The sequence below is a fragment of the Stenella coeruleoalba genome (assembly GCF_951394435.1).
Source record: "Stenella coeruleoalba genome assembly, chromosome: 11".
NCBI classification, from domain to species: Eukaryota; Metazoa; Chordata; class Mammalia; order Artiodactyla; family Delphinidae; genus Stenella; species Stenella coeruleoalba.
The window spans coordinates 9759656-9785059 of NC_137157.1; the positions used below are offsets into that span (position 1 = coordinate 9759656).

General features: G+C 44.5%; 2 protein-coding genes across 5 annotated transcripts in view; one reads left to right on the forward strand and one right to left on the reverse strand.

Moving 5' to 3' along the window:
- Positions 1-920: 920 nt before the first annotated feature.
- On the reverse strand, positions 921-19723 carry CBY1 (chibby 1, beta catenin antagonist). Of its 4 annotated transcripts, none has more exons than XM_079937005.1 (5): positions 19611-19723; positions 7947-8062; positions 6910-7015; positions 6706-6824; positions 921-5434 (listed from the first exon to the last, which is right to left on the reverse strand). In XM_079937005.1, the coding sequence occupies exons 2-5, from the start codon at positions 8022-8024 to the stop codon at positions 5354-5356; spliced, it is 384 nt and encodes a 127-aa protein (XP_079793131.1). In that variant the 5' UTR covers positions 8025-8062; positions 19611-19723; the 3' UTR covers positions 921-5353. The 4 variants fall into 4 exon arrangements, with proteins under 4 accessions (XP_079793131.1, XP_079793129.1, XP_079793132.1 ...); XM_079937003.1 differs by having other exon boundaries at positions 7860-8062; XM_079937006.1 differs by having other exon boundaries at positions 7947-8031; positions 19611-19706.
- Positions 19724-20088: 365 nt separating this feature from the next.
- The window catches only part of FAM227A (family with sequence similarity 227 member A), an 89386-nt gene continuing 84070 nt past the window's right edge, over positions 20089-25404 (forward strand). Inside the window, exons 1-2 of the mRNA XM_079936542.1 lie at positions 20089-20293; positions 23763-23999. Of these exons, the coding sequence (XP_079792668.1) occupies positions 23855-23999 (145 nt within the window). The 5' untranslated portion in view covers positions 20089-20293; positions 23763-23854. The remainder of the gene's footprint in view (positions 20294-23762; positions 24000-25404) is intronic.

The following is a 25404-nucleotide window of genomic DNA, read 5'->3' on the forward strand; positions in this document are numbered from 1 at the left end:
AGGTTCAAACAGTTGCTAATCAGGGAAGGGAGGGAAAGCAGAAACAAAGGAGGAGCAGTCAAGAAACAGTGCAGCGATCCTGGTTCCTCCTCAAGGGATATACATAACCTTTGGGTTCTTCTGCAGGAACTAAGGTCCCCACGCAGGTGGAGGATGGTAAACTCAGGCTGAGAGCAAGATTCCTGCAGCACCGCCCTGTTACCTCACCACCAACCAATCAGAAGAAAGTCTGCACACAGTGGAAGATAAGGAAGACTCTGACCCTCTCCCCAAATGATTCTCCCAGAATCTTTGGAGTCCGCCTTCTCCCCAGGTTGCTGACCTCCTGAATAAAGCAAGCTTTTTTTCCAACCAGCACTTGTCTGAGTATTGGCTTTTGAGCAGTGAGCAGCTGAACCAGAGTTGGTAACAGGCTAGCTCTACATAAATGCAAGGGCAATCAGATGCCAATGGCTTTTGATTCTCTTATGGGCTCTTTTAAGAAATGCTGGAAGACCAACACTCTTCCTTTTAAAAAAATTATTTATTTATTTTAGCTGTGTTGGGTCTTCGTTTCTGTGCGAGGGCTTCCTCTAGTTGTGGCAAGCGGGGGCCTCTCACTATCGCGGCCTCTCCTATTGCGGAGCACAGGCTCCAGACATGCAGGCTCAGTCGTTGTGGCTCACGGGCCTAGTTGCTCCGCAGCATGTGGGATCCTCCCAGACCAGGGCTTGAACCCGTGTCCCCTGCATTTAGCAGGCAGATTCTCAACCACTGCGCCACCAGGGAAGCCCCTAGACCAACACTCTTGAAGGGCAGAGAAGGCAGTCTTATGTGGAAACTACAGACATCATTGACTCTGATGAAATAAAATTCATATTTTATGGCAAGACAAGAAAAATTTAAACATAAAATCTTTCTTTGCCTGTTTGGGCCTCCTCCCTCCCCTTTAGTGTGTATTGTGCATCTGCATTAACCAGATCTCCTTAGGAGATAACCTTCCTTCTTGTAGAAGGCCATGATGACCCATGACCCACTACTCCCTGTGTACACATAGATCTGGATTGTGTAAACTGTCAATAATACGTCATTTAACATATAGCACTCTGTCTCAAAAACATATATAACTGTGCTTTGACCTCTAACAGGGGGAAAAATTCTCAGAGCTTTCTGAGAGGCTTTCTCCAGGTTATAATCCTCAATTTGGCTCAAATAAAAGCCTCCATTTCTTTCTTAGATTGACTGATTAATCTTTTTTTTTTTCCATCGACAACTCCAAGTGGAAAGTCACAAATGCTAATATGAAGAAGTTTCTGGAAAACTTTGACCAATTAATTTTGTTTATATTCACAAACAGTACATGATTTTTTTAAAAAAATCCATGTTTAAGGCTGAAAGAGCTCTTTCAATGTTTATAAAATTGTCCAAGGATAAGAAAAAATATTGGGAATCCTGCCATGCAGAGTATTCAAACCTTAGGAATAGATGTGATGATCCAGAAATGGCCAAGTGAGAAAGACAGAGCCCTGTGGAATCAGACAGGTCAAGGGGTACTTAGTCAAAATCATAGACAGAAAGTAGAATGGTGGTTGCCAGGGGCTGGCAGGGAGGAGGAGATGGGCAGTTCGTTTCCGATGGGTATACAACAGCTTCAGTTTTACAAGATGAGCAGTTATGGAGATGGGTGGTGGTGATGGCTGTACAACAGAATGAATGTACTAACATTACTTAACTGTATGCTTTAAAATAGTTAAGATGGTAGATTTTATGTTATGCGTTTTGCCACATAAAACAATTTAATTAAAAGCAAAAAAAAAAAATAAGAGTAATAACAACAGCAAGAAAAACAGAACAACTATCCCCCCCAAAATCCCCCAAAGGGGCGGGGAGGGGCACCTTCTTCCCCCAAATCCAAGAGATTCGGGGAGGAGCTGCTGGAGATGAAGAAGGGAAACCTTCACTGAAGGTTTCAAGGGGAAATGCTCAGTGGCAGCAAAGAAGACATGTGGTAAGATTGATGCCAGCCCAGGGGCCTCAATCGAGGCACAAGTAAGGGTGTCATCAAGTAAGTGCTAATGTCTCACGCTGGGCACAAAGCTGACTCTGCCATCTGGATGATGACGAGGTGTTCTAGAAACACCCCTGCCCAGCTCCTCTCATTCCCTATCCCTCAAGTCCATGGTTTCCACCTTTCCTGTTCCTGTCTTGTCAGAATGTGAAACTGGTAATATAGTAGTTCCTAATTCAGTTTGGTTCGGTGTGGGGCGTAGATCCCTTCGAGAATTTTACAAAAGCTGTAAGTACTCCTCCCCAATAGAACATACACGTTAGCCCATATCTGTACAACTGTGCATACGGATCCCCTTGTTAAGCCTCAAACTCTTAAGATTTCCTCTGATTTGTTTTGCACTCCCTCCCTCACACCCGCAGAACTTTCAATCTCAGCTCTTCAGTAACAGTTCATCCCTTATCTGACACTCAGCTCAGAAATTTACAAAACCATTGTAGTGGTTACAAATGATAATGTCAAGTAGACAGCACTATTTACTTGGGTGCCCCCAGAAGTAGTAGATTTGGTCAATAAAGGCTTTGAGGAGGAAGTATTTTAGGCAGAACCTAATAGATGTACCGGACAAAAAGGTAAATCTTTAAAGTATGTAGCATTTTTTTTTCTTTTTTTTGGCCACACCGCCCAGCTTTCAGGATCTTAGCTCCCTGACCAGGGATTGAACCTGGGTCCTCAGCAGTGAAAGCACAGAGTCCTAACCACTGGACCGCCAAGGAATTCTGAAAGTACATAGCATTTCAGTGGGGGGGGGGGGGCGGGGAATAAACCAACAAAGGTTAGGGTGGTGACATATAGCTGATTCTTTTTCCTATTTCTTACACATTTTCATTAATAGGATTATCCTTGACTCAGATCACACACCACATCCATCAGCAAACTTACAATTTGATGGTGGGCTCCACCTTCAATTCCTGCCTAGAATTTGACCACTTCACCTCCTCTGCTGCCACTTCCCTGGTCCCAGCCTTGAGCTCTTCAGTCGGTTCTGACCACACAGAAGCCAGAGGGATCTTTTTTGTTAAGTCAATCATAGCATTCCTCTGCTGAAACTCACCAATGGCTTGCTTCCCTCATCACCCCAAATACAAGTCCTCCTTCACTGCAGAGCTGTCCCACATGGTTGCAGCCCCCTCAGGTGCCAGTGGTGGTACAGAGGGGACCAGGACTCATGTCACTATGACAACCAAACGTGCCCCTCCTGACTCCAAAGGTTTCAGTTCTAGCCCCTTCCCTCCCAGCTGTATCACCTTGCTGGGCTTGTTTCTTCATCTAAAAGCAGGGGATGACGATAACAAACTTGAAAAATTCTCATGAGAATTAGAAATATAGCCCTTCTTTGGTTTATGTCCCAATAAACCCATCATAAGTTGAAAATATAAGTCAAAAATGCATGTAATACCCCTAAGCTACCAGACATCGTAGCTTAGCCAACTTACATGTGCTCAGAACACTTACATTAGCCTACAGGCGGGCAAAATCATCTAACACAAAGCCTATTTTACAAAAAGTGTCAAATATCTCATGTAATTTTTTGGATACTGTACTGAAATGAAAATGAAAAACAGAGTGGTTTTAAGTGTGTTGATTGTTCATCCTCGTGACTGCGTGCTGATGGGGAGCTGCAGCTCACTGCCGCTGCCTCGCATCACGAGCATCGTATTGCATTTTGCTGGCCCGGAAAACTATCGAAATTCGAAGTACAGTTTATACGAAATGCGTATCACTTTTGTACCACCATAAAGTTGAAAAATTTTAAGTTGAACCGTCATAAGTCGGGGGACTGTCTACAGATGTCTGGTATCCAGGGTGCAGGGTAAATGGTTGCTAATGATACCGGTCTAGGAATAAGCAAACTCAATTGCGCCTATTATCTGCACCTGAAGATTTACACCCTCATATAACATCCTTTTCCAATGTCTTCTGAATTAGTCTCTCCTATGATCGGGAAGGAAGGTTATGGGCTGGGGCTACAGATCATGCTTCTCTATCCCTCCCCCGTGGAGCTGGCCCTGAGGGTGGCCGACACACAGCAGCCTCCATTGGAGGCAGCCCCCCACACAGCTCCCCTCTTTCAATGTGGGCCGGGAATCAGCAGGCTCCCACACTTCCGCTGTCCGATCCTAGATCACTTTCTGAACCTCCTGGGCTTTGCTTCCTTATCTGCCAATAGGCACGCTGACTGAGAGCCTGCTCCACAGGGCTGAGCTGAGGAGGAAATGAGAGTGTAAGCAACATCCTGAGCCCCGTCCAGGTGGGAAACAGGTGTTCTGACCTGGTCAGAAAGCAAGAAAGACCTGGTCTAAAGCCTGGGGCTCTGTGTCCCCACCCTCAGTGCCTTCCCCCTTGACTTTGGAAGCTCGACTCCCTCTTACTGCGTTTGGCTGGCTCCCTCGCCCAGCCAGAGAAGCCCAGCTGACTCGAAGACACAGATTCCCACTCCAGGAAACCAGGCCCCCATCCCAACCACTCGGTCCCTGCCTGGTCCAGGCTAGTTCCAACACCCCGAAAGAGGAAGGCAGGGGAATCTGAGCAGAGAGACTGCTCTGTTCCAGACCAGCCTCTGCCAACGCCCAGGAGGCTGGAACGCTTCTTCTGCAACGGTGACCTTCCCCCACAACCTAAAAGTCCTGTCTTTGGATGGAGCACCGGAAGCTTAGAACCCAGCCTCCATTACTTACTTCTTCAAGAACTGATGTTTCTCTTCTCAGTCACTTTGGCCAGAGAGAGATTATAGAACATCATTTAATTTAAAAAAGTAGGGTAGACAGGAAAGTAGCACAAAAATATAGCGTTGCCGTGGGAGGGCGGTGCTTGCTGCTGAGAAGCTGACGCCAGAGGAGGCTGTGGATTTGGGGAACAAGTATTCTCTAAAGGAGGGAGAGAGTGGCCTGAAGGGCAGAGAACCAGGAGACCTTATCTGAGACCCTTAACAACAAGGCTCTGTACACCTGATGCCACACCACACACAACAGTGTGAGGGGATGATATGACGAACTCCGTCCGCTAAGCGTGAGCCTGGGCCACGGGCATTGGTGTGTTAAGTAACTGGAGGACACCAAAGGCCTCCGTCACCCCAGACCTCCCTGAGGAGGCCTCACTGTGCTGTGAAGCACAGGACTGGCCTGGAAACCACTACGTTGTCACCTTCCTACTGCCAACCTAAGGGGGCCAGTGCCTTTTGGCCCCATTATATGATACTCTCTCCCAGGACCTAATCCACTATTTGGTTAAAAATTCCCTCAGCCACATCCTCCTCTTCTGACGAAGGGTTTCCCCGTGTGCGCCTAACGGGTGGCTTTGGGGTCTTCATTTTCTCCGCCGGCTGACACTCTTCAGTTCATCCAGCTCCTTCTCCATTAAGTGGGATTCAGCAGTGGTCTCAGAGAGCTGGAAGCAGAGCAGCAAACCGTTATAAAGAAGGACGTTTCTGGGCTACGTTTCAGGTTGGCAAGGCCAGCCCTGCGCGCTGGGAGAAGCCCCACGGCATTTCCCTTAACGCTGCCGGCAGCCTCCACGACGGGAAGCCCTTGGTAACTGGGCAGAAAGTAACCTCCTGATGACCCAGGGCCTCAAGCACTTGAAGAGCATTTACCATCCATTCTATCAACATTTTTGATCACCTAGGGTTGCGTGGCACTCACTGCGCGAAGGACACCAGGTTTCAGGGGATGAAAAAGGCAAATATTGGCGATTTTAAGGTTAAAGGACTAAGGTCTAAGTTGCTTCTGAGTCGTGGCTCACATAAAAACGTTTAAAAAAGCATGCCACTTCCCGCATCAGAATCCTTCAGTGGTCTTTAGAGGAGAGGGTGGAAGACACTCCAGGCAGGGACGGAGAGACACAAACTCCAGAGGTCAGCTTACTGTGAAACAGAGGAGCCGTACTTCCTGAGCAAGACGCTATTCCAAGAGCTTTGCTTATATTATTAACTCACTAATGAGGTAGATCCTACTAGCGTGCCCATTTTATTGCTGAAGATACTACGTTTCTTACAGATACAGAGCAGTTAAGTAACTTGCCTGAAGTCACACAGCCAGTGGTGGAGCTGGGCCAGGGACCTGGGAATTTTAGCTCTAGACACCTGCTCTTAACCACTGCAATGTGTGCTCTGCTGCCTCTCAACCAACCGTCACACACAGCCCTAGGCTCAAAAGGTTGTTGGGTTTTTAAAAGCCACAGGAAGCCGATGCCAACGCAGAGAGTGCCCGTCGGCAGGTCTGCGCGGGGCACTGACTAATGGCTGCGTGGTGCAGGACCTCGCCCAGCCCGGAGCAGGCTGTCCTTCTTCCTGAATGCCTTCATCCCAGCCTCCATTCCCACCTTTATCTTTCCACATTCAGCTCAAATATCCCTTCCCCTGCAACATCCTCCCGACTGGACAGAATGAATCTCTCTCTCCCATGTGCGGATACCAGGCCGTGGAAAGACTTTAATCACTGCCCTTACCATGAGGCACTGTCACTATGTTTACTGTCTATCTCCCCACTTGACTGGGAGCCCTGGAGGGTGGGGACTGTGTCTGATTTGGTTTTGTATCTTTGGATTCACAGCAACGTACCTGAGCAAACTGGCACTCGAGAGGTGTGGGCTGGCTGAAAGGACTCGCAGTGGACCTGCCTAAAGAAAGCCAAGGCTTCCCTCCCCACCACCCTCCTCACCATGTCCAGCAGGATGTCCACCTTCAGCCGCAAGAGATTGTTCTCTTCCTCCAGCTGCTGGTTCCGCCTCCGGAGGCGCTGGGCCTCCCTCCGGTCCACACCTCCACTAACCCCTGTCTCTGGTGGAAGGACACAGGCAGCAGTCACAAGGCGGGGGTTCCTTCCACCATCTTGCTGGGCAAAATGGTAGGAAATGCAGCCCACCTGCTATCCACTGGCCGTTTTCAAACTTCAGGCTCTGCCCGGCCAGGTTCATGGTGGGCGTTCCATAGTCAAGGCCCAGCTCCACCTCCCGGGTCGACCGATCCAACTGTGGGGGAGACGCGCATGTTGGCTTCAGGAGGCCAGAGCACAGGGGCTCGAGGCCCAGCACCTCTTCTGCTAACGGTGTGATCCCAACAAAGCATTTCTTCTCTATACTCATCACCCAGCACATTTAGTGATTGTTTTTAAGTCAGAAAATTAAATAAGGTACCCCCAAAACTTTCAAACTGTAAGAGAGAAGAAACGTACAGCTTTATACCATAGATATTTTCTGGAAAAGCTATATATGCTGAAATTTGTAAACTGAGTTATTTCGTATGTACAGGGCACTTAGCAGTTTAAGAAATCCTACTGTAAATTTTGAATAAAGTGAAAAATTCTTTTTAAATGTAATAAGCCCGAGCTATCATTTGTTTCTTATGGAGCTACATATGTCCTGGGAAAGGCATAAAATGCTAAGGCCCAAGGAGTAGTAGGAGCTGTTCTTTAATGTGTTTTTCAGTGTTTCTACAGCTCACTGAGCGCCCACCCTGCACCAGGACTGGTACTGGATATACAGAAATGAATGCAACCCCTCTGCCCTCAAGGAGCTCAGAAACTGTCTTTGGAGCTGTGATATATCCTTCTGAACGCTCTTAATGACAGCAAAACGTCATCCTTTGAGAATAAATTTGATTCTTAGACATGAGTAAAACTGATTCCTGGACAAGTCTTGGGAGTCAAGTGAAGTCAAATTGGATAACATCATTTGGTCCCCAAAATGATAATGAGGACGACTACCTTTTAAGGTTCTTCAACAAGCTCTGACAATAATTCCCAAAAAGGAGTTTAAAAATGTTTTCAGCAATAACAATAATATGAATTAAAAGGATGCCCTCCCACGAGGATACCTCTGGAGGACCACACTTTCCATAAGAAACCAGGCTCGATGCTCCAGTCATGCTGCACACCAGGTCGAGCCCCATGCTGACACTCACATTATGCAGGTTGGAGAGAGACGCAGACTTCCGAGGGGGCGTCTTCTTCGGACTGAATGTACTCCCAAAGAGAGGCATCTTTGGCCTGATGAAGGAAAGGTCAATGCTCTCTTCTCCTAGGGGCAGAAAAAGTCAGGGATACAAAGAGTTGGGTCAGTGACCTTGCGCCCCTGTCCCGGAATCATGCAAACACACATCTCATCACGTGGCCAGTAACAATCCTGGGTAACAATCCTCAGCTCCCATGTGCTGAGTGCTCACTATGTGCTAGGCATAGTGCCAAAACCTTGGCACTATCTCAGGCCTCACAGCCACTCTTTGTTTAGTTCCTCTTCCTATACCTATTTGACAGATGAGGTTTAGAAAGACTAAGGTCCTAAGTGTGAGTGAGTATTAGGATGCAGGTCTGTGTGGCTCCACAGTTCATGTTAACCACAGGCAAGTGCCTAACTGGCCTGTCTTAAGTTTTGTCACAAATTGGCATTACCAGATTTACACTCTAGGGCAAGGCATGTGATCCTACTTATTCCTGAACACTGGTAAGACTCACAGCTAGGGCAACAGCTTCTATATATACTCCATTTTCAAGAAATGAAGCCTTTCCTGGGACTTGCCTTTTTCCTTTTTTTTTTTTTTTTTTGCGGTACGTGGGCCTCTCACTGTTGTGGCCTCCCCCCTTGCGGGGCACAGGCTCCGGACGCGCAGGCTCAGCAGCCATGGCTCACGGGCCCAGCCGCTCGGCGGCATGTGGGATCTTTCCGGACCGGGGCACGAACCCACGTCCCCTGCATCGGCAGGCGGACTCCCAACCACTGTGCCACCAGGGAAGCCTCTTTTTGCTTTTTTATTGGTTTCTTTTTAAGTTTTTTTCATTTTTCTTAAAATTTTATTTATTTATTTTTGGCTGCATTGGGTCTTCGTTGCTGAGCACGGGCTTTCTCTAGTTGCAGCGAGAGGGGACTACTCTTTGTTGTGGTGCACGGGCTTCTCATTGTAGTGGCTTCTCTTGTTGTGAAGCACAGGCTCTAGGTGCATGGGCTTCAGTAGCTGTGGCACAAGGGCTCAGCAGCTGTGGCTCACGGGCTCTAGAAAGCAGGCTCAGTAGTTGCGGCGCACAGGCTTAGTTGCTCTGCGGCATGTAGGATCTTCCAGGACCAGGGCTCGAACCTGTGTCCCGTGCATTAGCAGGCAGATTCTTAACCACTGCGCCACCAGGGAAGTCCTATTGGTTCTTTTTTGATTAAAGAAGTTCTTAATTTTAATGGAATCTAACTTATCAAAAAATTTTTTTAATGATTAGTGTTTTTGTGTCCTTTTTAAGAAATTTTTGCCTAAGGTCACGATATTTTCATATATTAACTTTTGGAAATTTTCTTCTTGCAGCTTTCACATTTAGGACTATGACTCATCTGCAATTAACTTTTGTATGTGGTGTAGGGCAGGGTCATGGTTCATTTCTTCCCATGTATTACCCAATTTTAATGTGTAATACACAAATAGCTTAAAAAGATTCCCTCGGGCTTCCCTGATGGCGCAGTGGTTGAGAGTCTGCCTGCCGATGCAGGGGACACGGGTTCGTGCCCCGTTCCGGGAAGATCTCACGTGCTGCGGAGCGGCTGGGCCCGTGAGCCATGGACGCTAAGCCTGTGCGTCCAGAGCCTGTGCTCCACAGCGGGAGAGACCACAACAGTGAGAGGCCCGTGTACTGCAAAAAAAAAAAAAGGTTCCCTCTAAAAAACTGTAGACTGATGATAACAATAATGAAAGCACAGGTGAGCAAAAAGAAAGAACCACAGCTCTCACTTTTCCTACTCTTAGGTATAAAAATCTTCCTTCACCACATTATGAGATAGAAATAGTAATGAGTTTATCATATCTGACAGGAAGTTGGCCAAAAAAAGAGGGAATTTCTCAAGACTATCTGAAACAATGTTTTATGTCAACTATCATTAAACGATAACTCAAAGTAGGAATTCATCACAATTAGCAAGAAATGAAGCAAGAAAATTAGCAAGAAAATGAAGAACAAATTCTGTGCTGTTTTCAGTGATGCAGAAATTAACATCACTAAAATTAATGATAAAAGTTTAGAAGCTTCTTTGGAAGCTTTACAATACATATATACACTGTACAGAAATATATGCATAAACGACTTATAAATAAATAAATAAGACATTTAGAGGTGTGTGCTCATTAGAGTTTTACTAGTGTGTGTTTCTGATTAAAAACAGTGGTAGAGGGCTTCCCTGGTAGGAAGAGGTCCGCATACCGCAAAAAACAAACAAACAAAGAAAACAGTGGTAGAGAGCCCTGAACCAAGATGGCAGAGTAGAAAGACGGGCTCTCACTCCCTCTTGCAAGAACACCAGAATCACAACTAGCTGCTGGACAATCACTGACAGGAAGACACTAGAACTCACCAAAAAAGATATCCCACATCCAAAGATAAAGGAGAAGCCAAAATGAGACGGTAGGAGGGGCGCAATCACAGTAAAATCAAATCCCATAACTGCTGCGTGGGTGACTCACAGACTGGAGAACACTTATATCACAGAAGTCCACCCGCTGGAGTGAAGGTTCTGAGCCCCACGTCAGGCTTCCCAACCTGGGGGTCTGGCAACGGTTGGAGGAATTCCTAGAGAATCAGACTTTGAAGGCTAGTGGGATTTGATTGCAGGACTTCAATAGGACTGGGGGAAACAGAGACTCCACTCTTGGAGGGCACACACAAAGTAGTGTGTGCATCGGGACCCAGGGGAAGGAGCAGTGACCCCAGGGAAGACTGAACCAGACCTACCTGCTAGTGTTGGAGGGTCTCCTGCAGAGGCAGGGGTGACTGTGGCTCACCGTGGGGACAAGGACACTGGCAGCGGAAGTTCTGGGTAGTACTCCTTGGTGTGAGCCCTCCCAGAGTCCACCATTAGCCCCACCAAATAACCCAGGTAGGCTCCAATGTTGGGTTGCCTCTGGCCAAACAACCAACAGGGAGGGAATCCAGCCCCACCCATCAGCAGTCAATCACATTAAAGTTTTGCTGAGCTCTGCCCACCAGAGCAACAGTCAGCTCTACCCACCACCAGTCCCTCCCATCAGGAAACTTGCACAAGCCTCTTAGATAGCCTCATCCACCAGAGGTCAGACAGCAGAGGCAAGAACTACAGGCCTGCAGCCTGTGGAACAAAAAACATATTCACAGATAGACAGACAAGATGAAAAGACAGAGGGCTATGTACCAGATGAAGGAACAAGATAAAACCCCAGAAAAACAACTAAATGAACTGGAGATAGGCAACCTTCCAGAAAAAGAATTCAGAATAACGATAGTGAAGATGATCCAGGACCTCGGAAAAAGAATGGAGGCAAAGATCGAGAAGATGCAAGAAATGTTTAACAATGACCTAGAAGAATTAAAGAACAAACAAACAGAGATGAACAATACAATAACTGAAAGGAAAACTACACTAGAAGGAATCAATAGCAGAATAACTGAGGCAGAAGAACAGATTAGTGACCTGGAAGACAGAATGGTGGAATTCACTGCTGCGGAACAGAATAAAGAAAAAAGAATGAAAAGAAATGGAGACAGCCTAAGAGACCTCTGGGACAACACTAAATGCAACAACACTCGTGTTATAGGGGTACCGGAAGGAGAAGAGAGAGAGAAAGGACCAGAGAAAATATTTGAAGAGATTATATTCGAAAACTTCCCTAACATGGGAAGGGAAATAGCCACCCAAGTCCAGGAGGCGCAGCAAGCCCCATACAGGATAAACCCAAGGAGAAACACGCCGAGACACATAGTAATCAAACTGGCAAAAATTAAAGACAAAGAAAAACTTACTGAAAGCAGCAAGAGAAAAATGACAAATAACATACAAGGGAACTCCCATAAGGTTAACAGCTGACTTCTAGGCAGAAACTCTACAAGCCAGAAGGAAGTGGCATGATATACTTAAAGTGATGAAAGGGAAGAACCTACAGGAAAGATTACGCTACCTGGCAAGGATCTCATTCAGATTCCATGGAGAAATCAAAAGCTTTACAGACAAGCAGAAGCCAAGAGAATTCAGCACCACCAAACCAGCTCTACAACAGATGCTAAAGGAACTTCTCTAAGTGGGAAACACAAGAGAGGAAAAAGGACCTACAAAAACAAACCCAAAACAATTAAGAAAGTGGTCATAGGAAGATACATATCGATAATTACCTTAAACGTGAATGGATTAAATGCTCCAACCAAAAGACACAGGCTTGCTGAATGGGTACAAAAACAAGACCCATCTATATGCAGTCTACAAGAGATCCACTTCAGACCTAGGAACACATACAGACTGAAAGTGAGGGGATGGAAAAAGATATTCCATGGAAATGGAAATCAAAAGAAAGCTGGAGTAGCAATACTCATATCAGATAAAATAGACTTTAAAATAAAGAATGTTACAAGTGACAAGGAAGGACACTACATAATAATCATGGCATTGACCCAAGAAGAAGATAAAACAATTGTAAATATATATGCACCCAACATAGGAGCACCTCAATACATAAGGCAACTGCTAACAGCTATAAAAGAGGAAATTGACACTAACACAATAAGAATGGGGGACTTTAACACCTCACTTACCCCAATGGACAGATCATCCAAAATGAAAATAAATAAGGAAACAGAAGCTTTAAATGACACAACAGACCAGTTAGATGTAATTGATATTTATACGATATTCCATATAAAAATAGCAGATTACACTTTCTTCTCAAGTGCACACGGAACATTCTCCAGGATAGATCACATCTTGGGTCACAAATCAAGCCTCAGTAAATTTAAGAAAATTGAAATCATATCAAGCATCTTTTCTGACCACAACGCTATGAGATTAGAAATGAATTACAGGGAAAAAACGTAAAAAACACAAATACATGGAGGCTAAACAATACGTTACTAAATAACCAAGAGATCACTGAAGAAATCAAAGAGGAAATCAAAAAATGCCTAGAGACAAATGACAATGAAACCACGCCAATCCAAAACCTATGGGATGCAGCAAAAGCAGTTCTAAGAGGGAAGTTTATAGCTATACAAGCCTACCTCAAGAAACAAGAAAAATCTCAAATAAACAATCTAACCTTACACCTAAAGGAACTAAAGAAGAACAAACAAAACCCAAAGTTAGCAGAAGGAAAGAAATCATAAAGATCAGAGCAGAAATAAATGAAATAGAAACAAAGAAAACAAGAGCAAAGATCAATAAAACTAAAAGCTGGTTCTGTGAGAAGATAAACAAAATTGATAAACCATTAGCCAGACTCATCAAGAAAAACAGGGAGAGGACTCAAATCAATAAACTTAGAAATGAAAAAGGAGAAGTTACAACAGACACCACAGAAATACAAAGCACCCTAAGAGACTACTATAAGCAACTCTATGCCAATAAAATGGACCATCTGGAAGAAATGGACAAATTCTTAGAAAGGTATAACCTTCCAAGACTGAACCAGGAAGAAATAGAAAATATGAACAGACCAATCACAAGTAATGAAATTGAAACTGTGTTTAAAAATCTTTCAACGAACAAAAGTCCAGGACCAGATGGCTTCACAGGTGAATTCTAGCAAACATTTAGAGAAGAGCTAACACCTATCCTTCTCAAACTCTTTCAGAAAACTGCAGAGGAAGGAACACTCCCAAACTCATTCTATGAGGCCACCATCACCCTGATACCAAAACCAGACAAAGATGTCACAAAAAAAGAAAACTACACGCCAATATCACTGATGAACACAGATGCAAAAATCCTCAACAAAATACTAGCAAACAGAATCCAACAACACAGTAAAACGATCATACACCATGATCAAGTGGGATTTATCCCAGGAATGCAAGCGTTCTTCAATATACGCAAATCAATCAATGTGATACACCATATTAACAAACCGAAGAATAAAAACCATATGATCATCTCAACAGATGCAGAAAAAGCTTTTGACAAAATTCAACACCCACTTATGAAAAAAACTCTCCAGAAAGTGGGCATAGAGGGAACCTACCTCAACATAATAAAGGCCATATATGACAAACCCACAGCAAACATCATTATCAAAGGTGAAAAACTGAAAGCATTTCCTCTAAGATCAGGAAGGAGACAAGGATGTCCACTGTCACCACTATTATTCAACATAGTTTTGGAAGTCCTAGCCACGGCAATCAGAGAAGAAAAAGAAATAAAAGGAATACAAACTGGAAAAGAAGAAGTAAAACTGGCACTGTTTGCAGAGAACATGATACTATGCATAGAGAATCCTAAAGATGCCACCAGAAAACTACTAGAGCTAATCAATGAATTTGGTAAAGTTGCAGTTTACAAAATTAATGCACAGAAATCTCTTGCATTCCTATATACACTAATGATGAAAAATCTGAAAGAGAAATTAAGGAAACACTCCCATTTACCACTGCAACAAAAAGAATAAAATACCTAGGAATAAACCTACCTAGGGAGACAAAAGAGCTGTATGCAGAAAACTACGAGACACTGATGAAAGAAATTAAAATGATACCAACAGATGGAGAGATATACCATGTTCTTGAATTGGAAGAATCAATATTGTGAAAATGACTATACCACCCAAAGAAATCTACAGATTCAATGCAATCCCTATCAAATTACCAATGGCATTTTTTATGGAACTCGAACAAAAAATCTTAAAATTTGTATGGAGACACAAAAGACCCCGAATAGCCAAAGCACTCCTGAGGAAAAAAAACGGAGCTGGAGGAATCAGACTCCCTGACTTCAGACTATACTACAAAGCTACACTAATCAAGACAATATGGTACTGGCACAAAAACAGAAACATAGCTCAATGGAACAAGATAGAAAGCCCAGAGATAACCCCACACATGTATGGTCAACTAATCTATGACAAAGGAGGCAAGGATATACAATGGAGAAAAGACAGTCTCTTCAGTAAGTGGTGCTGGGAAAACTAGACAGCTACATGTAAAAGAATGAAATTAGAACACTCCCTAACACCATACACAAAAATAAACTCAAAATGGATTAGAGACCTAAATGTTAAGACCGGACACTATAACACTCTTAGAGGAAAACGTAGGAAGAACACTCTTTGACATAAATCACAGCAAGATCTTATTTGATCCACATCCTAGAGTAATGGAAATAAAAACAAAAATAAACAAATGGGACCTAATGAAACTTCAAAGCTTTTGCACAGCAAAGGAGACCATAAACAAGACGAAAAGACAACCCTCAGAATGGGAGAAAATATTTGCGAATGAATCAACGGACACAGGATTAATCTCCAAAATATATAAACAGCTCATGCAGCTCAATATTAAAGAAACAAACAACCCAATCCAAAAATGGGCAGAAGACCTAAATAGACAATTCTCCAAAGAAGACATACAGATGGCCAGGAAGCACATGAAAATCTGCTCAACATCACTAATTATTAGAGAAATGCAAATCAAAACTACAATGAGGGTATCACCTCACAGCAGTTAGAATGGGCATCATCAGAAAATCTACAAACAACAAATGCTGGAGAGGGTGTGGAGAAAAGGGAACCCTCTTGCACTGTTGGTGGGAATGTAAATTGATACAGCCACTATGGAGAACAGTATGGAGGTTCCTTAAAAAACTAAAAATTGAATTACCATATGATCCAGCGATCCCACTACTGGGCATATACCCAGAGAAAACCATAATTCAAAAAGACACACGCAGTCCAATGTTCATTGCAGCACTATTTACAATAGCCAGGTCATGAAAGCAACCTAGATGACCATTGAGAGACGAATGGATAAAGAAGATGTGGTACATATATACAATGGAATATTACTCAGCCATAAAAAGGAACAAAATTAGATCATTTTTTGAGACATGAATTGATCTAGAGGCTGTCATACAGAGTGAAGTAAGTCAGAGAGAGAAAAACAAATATCGTATATTAACGCATATATGTGGAACCTAGAAAAATGGTACAGATGAACTGGTTTGCAGGGCAGAAATTGAGACACAGATGTAGAGAATAAATGTATGGACACCAAGGGCGGAAAGCGGCGGGGGGGTGGTGGTGGTGGTGTGATGAATTGGCCGATTGGGATTGACATGTATACACTGATGTGTAAAAAACTGATGACTAATAAGAACCTGCTGTATAAAAAAATAAATAAAATTCAAAACAACAACAACAACAACAAATAGCGGTAGACCCACAGCCTGGAAGATGGCATTTGACACTTTAGGACTTGGACAAACCAGAATCATTCCAGCTTGGTGGTGGACAGGACATCACTGAGGACTAAGATGATGAGGGAATTTGAAGCTATGCTATCATGTCATCCAAAACACAGTGGAAGCCCCTGGCATTGTTTCTGCTGGAGAAAAGAAAAAGGGTGGAAGAGGGAAGACAATTAATCTTATGTCTACAGAGAGCGGATCAGGAATGAAATGGGAATATCCAGGAAGAAAGATTTTTAACTCAAAAAAGAAAAGGTCACAACAAAAACTAACTAATATCACTTCCTGCTTATCCACTAGGGTTTGGACACAATGCTAGGCACACTTCATATATTTCTTTTATTCCCTGTAGTAACCCCATAAGGTAATTTTCCTGTCCATATCAGAGATGAGAAAAGTAGGGCTCGGAGAAGTTATCCAATTTTCCCAAGGTCCACAGCCATGGTCAGCTGGCTAAAGATGTGTACCAAATTATCCTTGTGTTAATAACTTGTGGGGGAGACTTCCCTGGTGGCACATTGGTTTAGAATCCTCCTGCCAGTGCAGGACACATGGGTTCGATCCCTGGTCCAGGAAGATCCCACACGCCGCGCAGCAACGAAGCCCATGCACCACAACTACTGAGCCTGCACTCTAGAGCCCACGAGCCACAACTACTGAGCCCGCGTGCTGCAACTACTGAAGCCCGTGTGCCTACAGCCCATGCTCCGCAACAAGAGAGGCCACCACAATGAGAAGCCCACGCACCGCAACAAAGAGTAGCCTCCACTTGCCTCAACAAGAGAAAGCACACGCGCAGCAATGAAGACCCAATGCAGCGATAAATAAATAAATAAATGTATTAAATAAATAAATTAATTAAAAAAAATTTTAAAAATTCAAAAATTTTTTTAAAATTAAAAATTTTTTAATTAAAAACATCAAAAGAAAAATTTAAAAAACCTTGTGGGGTACATCATAAAAGGAAGCATTTTCATCCATCACATTGGCAAAATTTAAGAGCTCAATAATATCCAATGCTGGTGAGGGTATGGAGAAAAAGATACTTTCATTTACTCTTCGTGGAAACATAAGATGCTATCATTTTTTCAATTAGGCAAAAGCTAGCAAAGTTTTTCATGTGCCCACGCTTCTAAAAACTCTCCTCCAGAAAGAATTGGACATGTTCACACATATGTTCTCTATTGTTGATAACAGCGAAAAATAAGAAACAATTCAAAATGCCTACTAATGGTTGGTGTAGCCAAATACATCGTGGCACATTCTTATAAGGGAGTCCTAGACGTCAAGTAAAGATAGAGAGACAGCTGTACATGGACCACTCTAACATTAAGAAAGCAAGCGAGGGACTTCCCTGGTGGTGCAGTGGTTAATAATCTGCTTGCCAATGCAGGGGATATGGGTTCGAGCCCTGTTCCGGGAAGATCCCACATGCCGCAGAGCAACTAAGCCCGTGCACCACAACTGCTGAGGCTGCGCTCCAGAGCCCAAGAGCCACAACTACTGAGCCCACATGCCTAGAGCCTGTGCTCCGCAACAAGAGAAGCCACGAGAAGTGGCTTGAGAAGTCCAAAGAGAAGTCCGCGCACCGCAGCAAAGAGTAGCCTCTGCTCGCTGCAACCAGAGAAAGCCTGCCCACAGCAACGAAGACCAAACGCAGCCAAAAGTTAATTAATTAATTAATGTTTTTAAAAAAAGCAAGCGACAGAACAGTATGTATACTATAATCTCACATGAGAAGACAAAAAGATAATAAAAAGCGAGCATATAGGTCGCTAAATAAAAAAGATTTGGAGGGATAAACTGCACACAGTGGTTAAATCCGGGAAAGGAAGTAGGATGGCTGACTCAACTGAATTTGCCATTTTTAAAAACTTTTAATTTTAATTCTAATTTTTTTTGGCCGAGTCGCTCAGCTTGCAGGATCTTAACTCCCCAGCTAGGGATGGAACCTGGGCCCCTGGCAGTGAGAGCACCGAGTCCTAACCACTGGACCACCAGGGAATTCCCTGAATTTGCCATTTTAAAGGTAAAAAAAAAAAAAAGCCAAATAGTGGCAATTTCATGTTACAATATAAAGTTATATTAAAGAAATATATTTCTGGATTTACTGAATTATTACAATGATAATATATCCATATATTACTTATGAAAAAACAAACCAAACAAATGAACAAAAAAACCAGATAAAAAGCAGTCCCTGCCCCTCCAAGATCTGGAGACCAATTGAAGAAGGAAAAATAAGCCAAGTTGTTCTTGCAAAGCCCACAGTGGTGCTAAGAGCACTAAGCCTGCGCATATCACCTGGACACAACAGACCAAGTTCTAGGCCTGGCTCTGCCCCTCAGTTGCCGGCTAAACCCCGGCCAAGTTACTTTATTCCTCCAGGTTTTAACAGGGCACTTCACGCATGACCTCACTAATTCTCACAACACTTAAGCCAAGCACCGTCACCAATATATTACAGATGAGGAAAAGGAAGGGTCTGGACTAGCTTTTAAGTCAGATCCACTCATCCACAAACAGCTCTGGCTGAGATCCTGGGATCCTAGAACATTAGTATGGACCAAGAGGTCCCAGCTGTACCCTTGGCCCAAGGAAGCCTTCTTTCCAGTGGAACTCCCTGGAGAGAAAGGGCTCAGCACAAAGGAGAGCTTCTAGGTTCCAACCATTGCTCTGCTTCTCAACCCCAGTGGGACCCTGCAACTTACCTTCCCTGGGCCCCAGGCATAACAATAGTACCCACTCACAGACTGTTTTTTGTGCTTTAGTGTTTTTAAAAAACTGTCGCACTTGATGCTCACAAACAACCCTGGCAGAAGTAGATCAAGTAGTTTGTTCTTGTCTACAGATCAGAAAACTGAGGCTTAGAGAAGTTAAGTAACTTGTTCCCAGTCACGCCGTGGGAAGGCGGTGGAATTGGGCTTCAAATAAGGTCTACTCGTCTGCGCTGATGATAATAATCACTTCAACACTATGCAACGCTTTACAGCTTGCAATGGGCGATAAAATACATTATCTTATTTTAATCTAACAAGAAGGTGAGGAAGCAGTCTCTGGCTTTCATCGGATTCTCGAAGAGTTCAGAGCCAACCAAGTATAAGCCACGCAGGTACACGCCCACCCAGGGCTGTAAACTAACGGTAGCGAACAAACGTTCGTTCGCAAGCTCTCGTTAATCACCTTCACAGCTGACTTATGAGAGGAATTACCACCCCAATTTACAAAGGAGGAAACACACTTGGATAAAGGAGGTGACGGGCCTGCGGTAAACCCGGCCCCCGCCCCCTGCTCCGCGCCCTCCGGCTGCCCCAGCTGCGGAGAGGCCCTGGGTCCCCTGGGGAACGCCCGGGGGTCCCAACCCTCCTCAGGCCCTCGGGCGACGCCGGGCTCGGAGACGTACCTGACGTGCCCCAGAAGCTGAGGTTCCAAGAGAGCCCCCCGATCTCCCGCTAGGTACCCAGCAGAGGCCGCGTCCCCCGCCACGACCTCGACCGCGAGCGCCACCAGTCCGCGGGCCGCGCGCACGCGCACACGCAGCCCCGCCGGGCTCTACCACCGAGGGAGGTGGGGGTACCCGACACGGCACAGTCCCCAGCGCGAGCCTACGCAAAGCACCAGAAACTCTTGAGGACTACCCCCGATATATTTAATAGAATCCACAAAGGCAGTGTCTTCTGGAGTCACTTCCATGCCCCGTGCTACAGGCTAGGACGAGGAACCACACTCACCCTCCCCACAAACCCCTGGGTCTGGTCTCCCCCGCCTACAGGGGCCGTCGCCGTGGTAACGGCGTCTCGGGATGAGGTGGAGGCTCGCCACGCCTCCGTTGTCGTGGGAAAGGTGCGAGTGGTGGCTGCGGCCCGCGTTGCCTGGAGAACGTCAAGACTTACAAACGCAAAATGGGCCTCTCCCCGACGTCCCTCCTCCTCTTCCTCCTCCCAGACCACAAAACAAAGCGCACCCCTTCCTGGTGGATGTGGGGACAACGGGTGTCGGGTGTCCCATCCAGAACTTTACAGGGTCCCCAGAGGGAGCCGTGGCGGAATAGGCCCCGAGTTCGTCGGATTCCGCCTATGTCTTCAGGTAAGATGAACAGACAGACAGTGACCCTGCCTGCCAGCCTCCCCACGCCGGGCCTCTCATCGGCTTTGACGGGCTGGGGAACCTGAGGCCGCTTCAGGGTCGCACAGTGAGCAAGAGCAGAGAGCTACTCGAGAATCAACTCCAGATCTCCTAAAATCCTAACTGTGTGTATTACTGGTTCCATTTGACAAGTGAAGAGACTCCGGGTCATTCAAGGGATATTTACTGGCTGCTTAGTGAGTGCACCAGGTCATCCATCCAGGGAGGGGCAGGACCCATAGGTCTCTGGCTCCAAGTGCAGTTTTCTTCCAACTACACGTTACTTCATTGAAAAGGGGAGAGTTCCGTGTCCTAGAACCAAACCACATGGTCTAACCCAGCACAGTCCAATGGAAACATAATGTGGGCCACATATATAATTTAGAATTTTCTAGTAGCCATACTTTTTAAAAAGTAAAAAAAAAAATCAGATGATGTTAATATGACTAATGTTTTAACTCATATGTCCCAAATATGATCATTTCAACATACAATCAATATTTTAAAGTTTATTCTGCTTCAGTTTTTAAATTTTAATTAACTAAAATTAAGATTTTAGTGTTTCGGTCACACTAACCAAATTCCAAGGGCTCCATTGTCACATGTGGCTACTGGCTACTGTGATGCACCGGTCTAGTCTTTTCCTGTCTTTCTACTGTGTGTCCCTCTGCTTGGGTGGTATTTCCCCTCCCCACTTACCTAATTAACTCCTGCTCTTCCTTCAAGTCTTGACTCCCTTGACTAGGTCATTATCCACTATTATGTTGTCTCTCAGAGCGCTGTGTCCCTCCCTTTGAAGCAGTGGTCAGTTATAATTCATGGTTATGTATATGATTAATTATCACTTGTCACCCCTAGTAGACATAAGCTCCATTAAGGCAGGGATAAAGTCTGGTTTAACTCACCAACCTGTCCCCAAGTAGGGACACATTGCTGGCTGTGTTGGGCAGTCAGTAAGTAGTCATTTAATGACTGAAGTTTAAACTGAACAAAAGTCTGTCTGACTCCAAAGTCAGCATTGTTTTAACTTGTTTAACATGTTTAAGTTAAAATGTGTTAACTTTAAACAACGGACTTTCAAATCTCAGATGCCAGAATATGTGCTCCATGAGGGCAGAACGTTTTTTTATTCTTCCACTCACCTGCCCCTAATATACAGCACAGTGCTGGGCACAGGGTGGATATTCAATAAAGTTAGTTTGCTCCCCCACCCATTTTTTCTCCCCAAATAGTGACAGTAAAAACTTATCATGCTTCAGAGAATACTTACCCTAACATGATATGATGAAAATTTCAGAAGGGAACAGAGTATTTTAAATGTGTCCTTTAACAAGCATAATATTCAGTTCTCCCATTAGGCATGGGTAATAATGTTAAGCTAAAGCAAGAGGCTTCTTAACAGGGTCCCCCTAAGCCTGGCTTTTCAGAGAACATGGAGTTTTCCAGTCATGCTGGCGGGGGTGGGTGGGTGGGTGGGTGGATGAAAGTGAGAAGCCCTAAAATGCACCTGCCTCCTCTTTACCCTCACCCCCTTGCCTGTATGGCTAAAGACTAGGGGCAGGAGGCAGGAAATAATAGTTTTGACCTGAGCCTGGGCCAACCTTTCCTACAATCCAACTGACTTAGGACAGCCCAAAGTGGATAGCCTCTTTGGACCAGAAAGAAGTATGGTGAGTGAGTTAAAAATGGAATCAAATATTGAGTGAACCTAATTCCTAGAGAGTAATTTGCCTAATGGAGAAAGACGTAGAAGCAAATAAATTCTGGTTCTGTATTGTAAGTGCTGTAATAGAGAGTTGAAAGCAGAATCCTGGACTTCACAGAAAAGGGGTGGTATTAATGGCCTGGAGTAATTCAAGAAGGTTTTCCAAAAAGACATATCACCTGGACTGATTGAGTGGAGGGAATTGCATGTACAAAGGCATAGAGGCGCAAAGCGCACACCATGGCAGGGATCAGGAAAAAGTTCGGTGGGGCAGGCATGTAGGATGGATGGCTGGGGAGAAGACAGCAGAGCAGAAGGCGTGAACCAAAGGGGAAGAAAGGAGACTGGTGAAAGGACACCTCGGTTAAGTTTTCCATCAAAATATACCTTTTCTCTGTCTTTCCATTATGTATGAGCTTCTTGAGGGCAGGTCTGAGTATTTTACTTCATTATAACCAGGTCTATACCACCGGGCTCTGGACAGGGAGGACCCACAGATGGTAGTGATGAACTCCTCCTGGCCAATAAGCAAGGACCCAGGAGAGCACTCTGGCCAGAATATTACAAATCCAGGAGGAAAAGTAGTGTGGGGCCAGTTTCCTGAAAAGGAGCAGAAAGCCTCAGCTAGATTAGGAGCCTCATGCTGAGGAGATGGACCCAGTATCATAGAAGCCCAGCATCTGAGGGCTGAAAAGGGGCTTAGGGACCTAATCCGAATCTCTGACTTTACAGGTGAGGCTCAGAGAGCCAAAGAGATTTGACTGTGTTTCTAACTTGGAAACTGGCTTGCTGGAGGGTCTGGAGCCCCGTCTTTTCAGCAGTCTAGTCTTCTTATTTTTATTTATTTATTTATTTGGCCGCACCGTGTGGCTTATGGGATCTTCGTTCCCCAACCAGGGTTGGAACCCGGGCCCCTGGCAGTGAGAGCGCCGAGTCCTAACCACTGGACCACCAGGAATTCCCTAGTCGCCTTAGTTTTAAAACCAGAATAATTCTCATCAGGGGGTGGTGGGGATCAGCAGGTAGAAAGCAAAAGTATATATGCCTTGAAGTTCTCTGTTAAGAATGTGGTACCTATATACAATGTACACATGTGGGCTTCTCATGTGGTACATATATACAATGGAACATTACCCAGCCATAAAAAAGAATGAAATAGCACCATCTGCAGCAACATGGGAGGACCTAGAGATTGTCATACTGAGTGAAGTAAGTCAGACAAGAGAAAAACAAATACCATATGATATCACTTATATGTGGAATCTAAAAATATGGTACAAATGAACTTATTTACAAAACAGAAATAGAGTCACAGATGTAGAAAACAAACTTATGATTACCAAGGGAGAAAGGGGCAGGGGAGGGATAAATTGGGAGATTGGGAATGACATATACACACTACTATATATAAAGTAGATAACTAATAAGGGCCTACTGTATCGCACAGGGAACTCTACTCAATACTCTGTAATGACCTATATGGGAAAAGAATCTAAAAAGAATGGATATATGTATATGTATAACGGATTCACTTTGCTGTACAGCAGAAACTAACACAACATTGTAAATCAGCTATACTCCAATAAAAATTTAAAAAAATGGGCTTCTCAGACAAAAGCCTTTATTCCCCATTAACATGCAGCATGTGCCTCGCTATCAGCCCTGCTTACAAGATGAGCGTGGTTGTGCTTTCTAAGATGATTGTATGCTATTTGTGATTCCCAGGAGGCTGGTGGAACAAAACAAGATTGTAGTGAGGAATGAGAGGCTCTTAAAAGTGGAAACTTACTGTTTGTCAGTTTACAAGAAACTGGACAATGGCTGATTTCAGGAACATGGATGTCATCAATTTCACTGCCTTGCCAATGGTGCCAGTAGATGAGCACCTGGCTGTCTCACTCACTGCACGGAAAGCAATGAAGGATGATGCCATGAGGAAGAATCTGGAGGATAGTCCACCCTGTATCCTTCTGTGGTGCCGTCTGCAATAGAGACCGAACACACCCGTGCAGAGGTGTAACCTGGGCTCGAGTCTATAACATACACCACTTACTAGCTCGTTTCTTATATGTTTGTTAATTTTTTTCAATTACTTAAGCCCTACCTGTCCTTTAAAAGAATATGAAGCTGTGAAGGATTGTTTGTCTTGAGTTTGTTTCACTAAGATAATCAGAAAGAGCCCTAAAGGGAGACATACTGGAAATATTCATTGAAAGAATGGGGAAGAAGAGAAAAAAATGTTCTTTTTACCCCATTGTCTCTTTCTTTCCCTTCTGCCTTCCAAAGAATTAAACCTATAGATAGAAACTAAGTTGTAGTCCAGCCCTCTGCCCTCAGACTAGTTAGCTGAGTGCCCAACTTTAAAAAAAATTTTTTTCTTTTTTTTTTTGTGGCCACGCCGCACCGCAGCTTGCAGGATCTTAGTTCCCTGATCAGGGATTGAATCCAGGCCCTCGGCAGTGCAAGTGCAGAGTTCTAACCACTGGACCACCAAGGAATTCCCTTTTTTTCTTTCTTTTCATTTTCTTTCTTTCTTTTTTTTTTTTTTTACTCCCTTTGACCTTTCCTCTTCTCACCTGCCACTGCCAGCACTTCTACCTGGGCCCAGACTTTGCCCCTTCTGACATCATCCAGGCTCTACCAGCATCTTTCTTCTCTGACTCTGCCTTTATTGATCCTGATCTCACTTCTGACCCTGAACCTTGTCTCTCAGGGACCCACAGAATCCCGCCTCTGGGGGACCATAGAACTCATCCAGCAAATAAAGACCCTCTCAGGTTATAAATAACCCTGTCTTTCCATCTTATATAGAGCTCATTTACCTTCAAGTCATCCTCCTGCCAACCAAACTGCATGTATCCCTCTGCATCACCTCACTTTCCATGCCTCTCAGAAACCCTTCTCAAGATGAGCACAAATGATCCCATCAGGATCTATTTCAGGGTCTCCCTTTCCTGGGCCTTTTTCTAATGTACCCTCTTTCTTCTTAATCCTACACTTATCTCAACCTAAGTAATCCATTTCACTTCCTATGATTTGTCATGTCCCTCCTTGGCATCTCCATTTGTCAAGTATCCTCTGATTTGTAAGAACACTTGAGGGTAATGGAAGTAGCAGTGAACCTTGCTATATGTGAAGGCAATGAGGAGTGGTAGGATTATGGGGCTTTTACAAAGGATATATCCTAGACCAATTGAGGCTAAGACAGAAAGAAATGCAAACGTAGAGAGGGTAGTAAGAGGGTGCCTTGAACTGAGCAGCGATTTCAACAGGGATAAACAAGGTTGAGATGCCCTTGGACCCAGGCATCCTTCACCTGACAGAAACAGCTCTCTGTGTGACTGTGTGCACCACAGCATTATCTGTA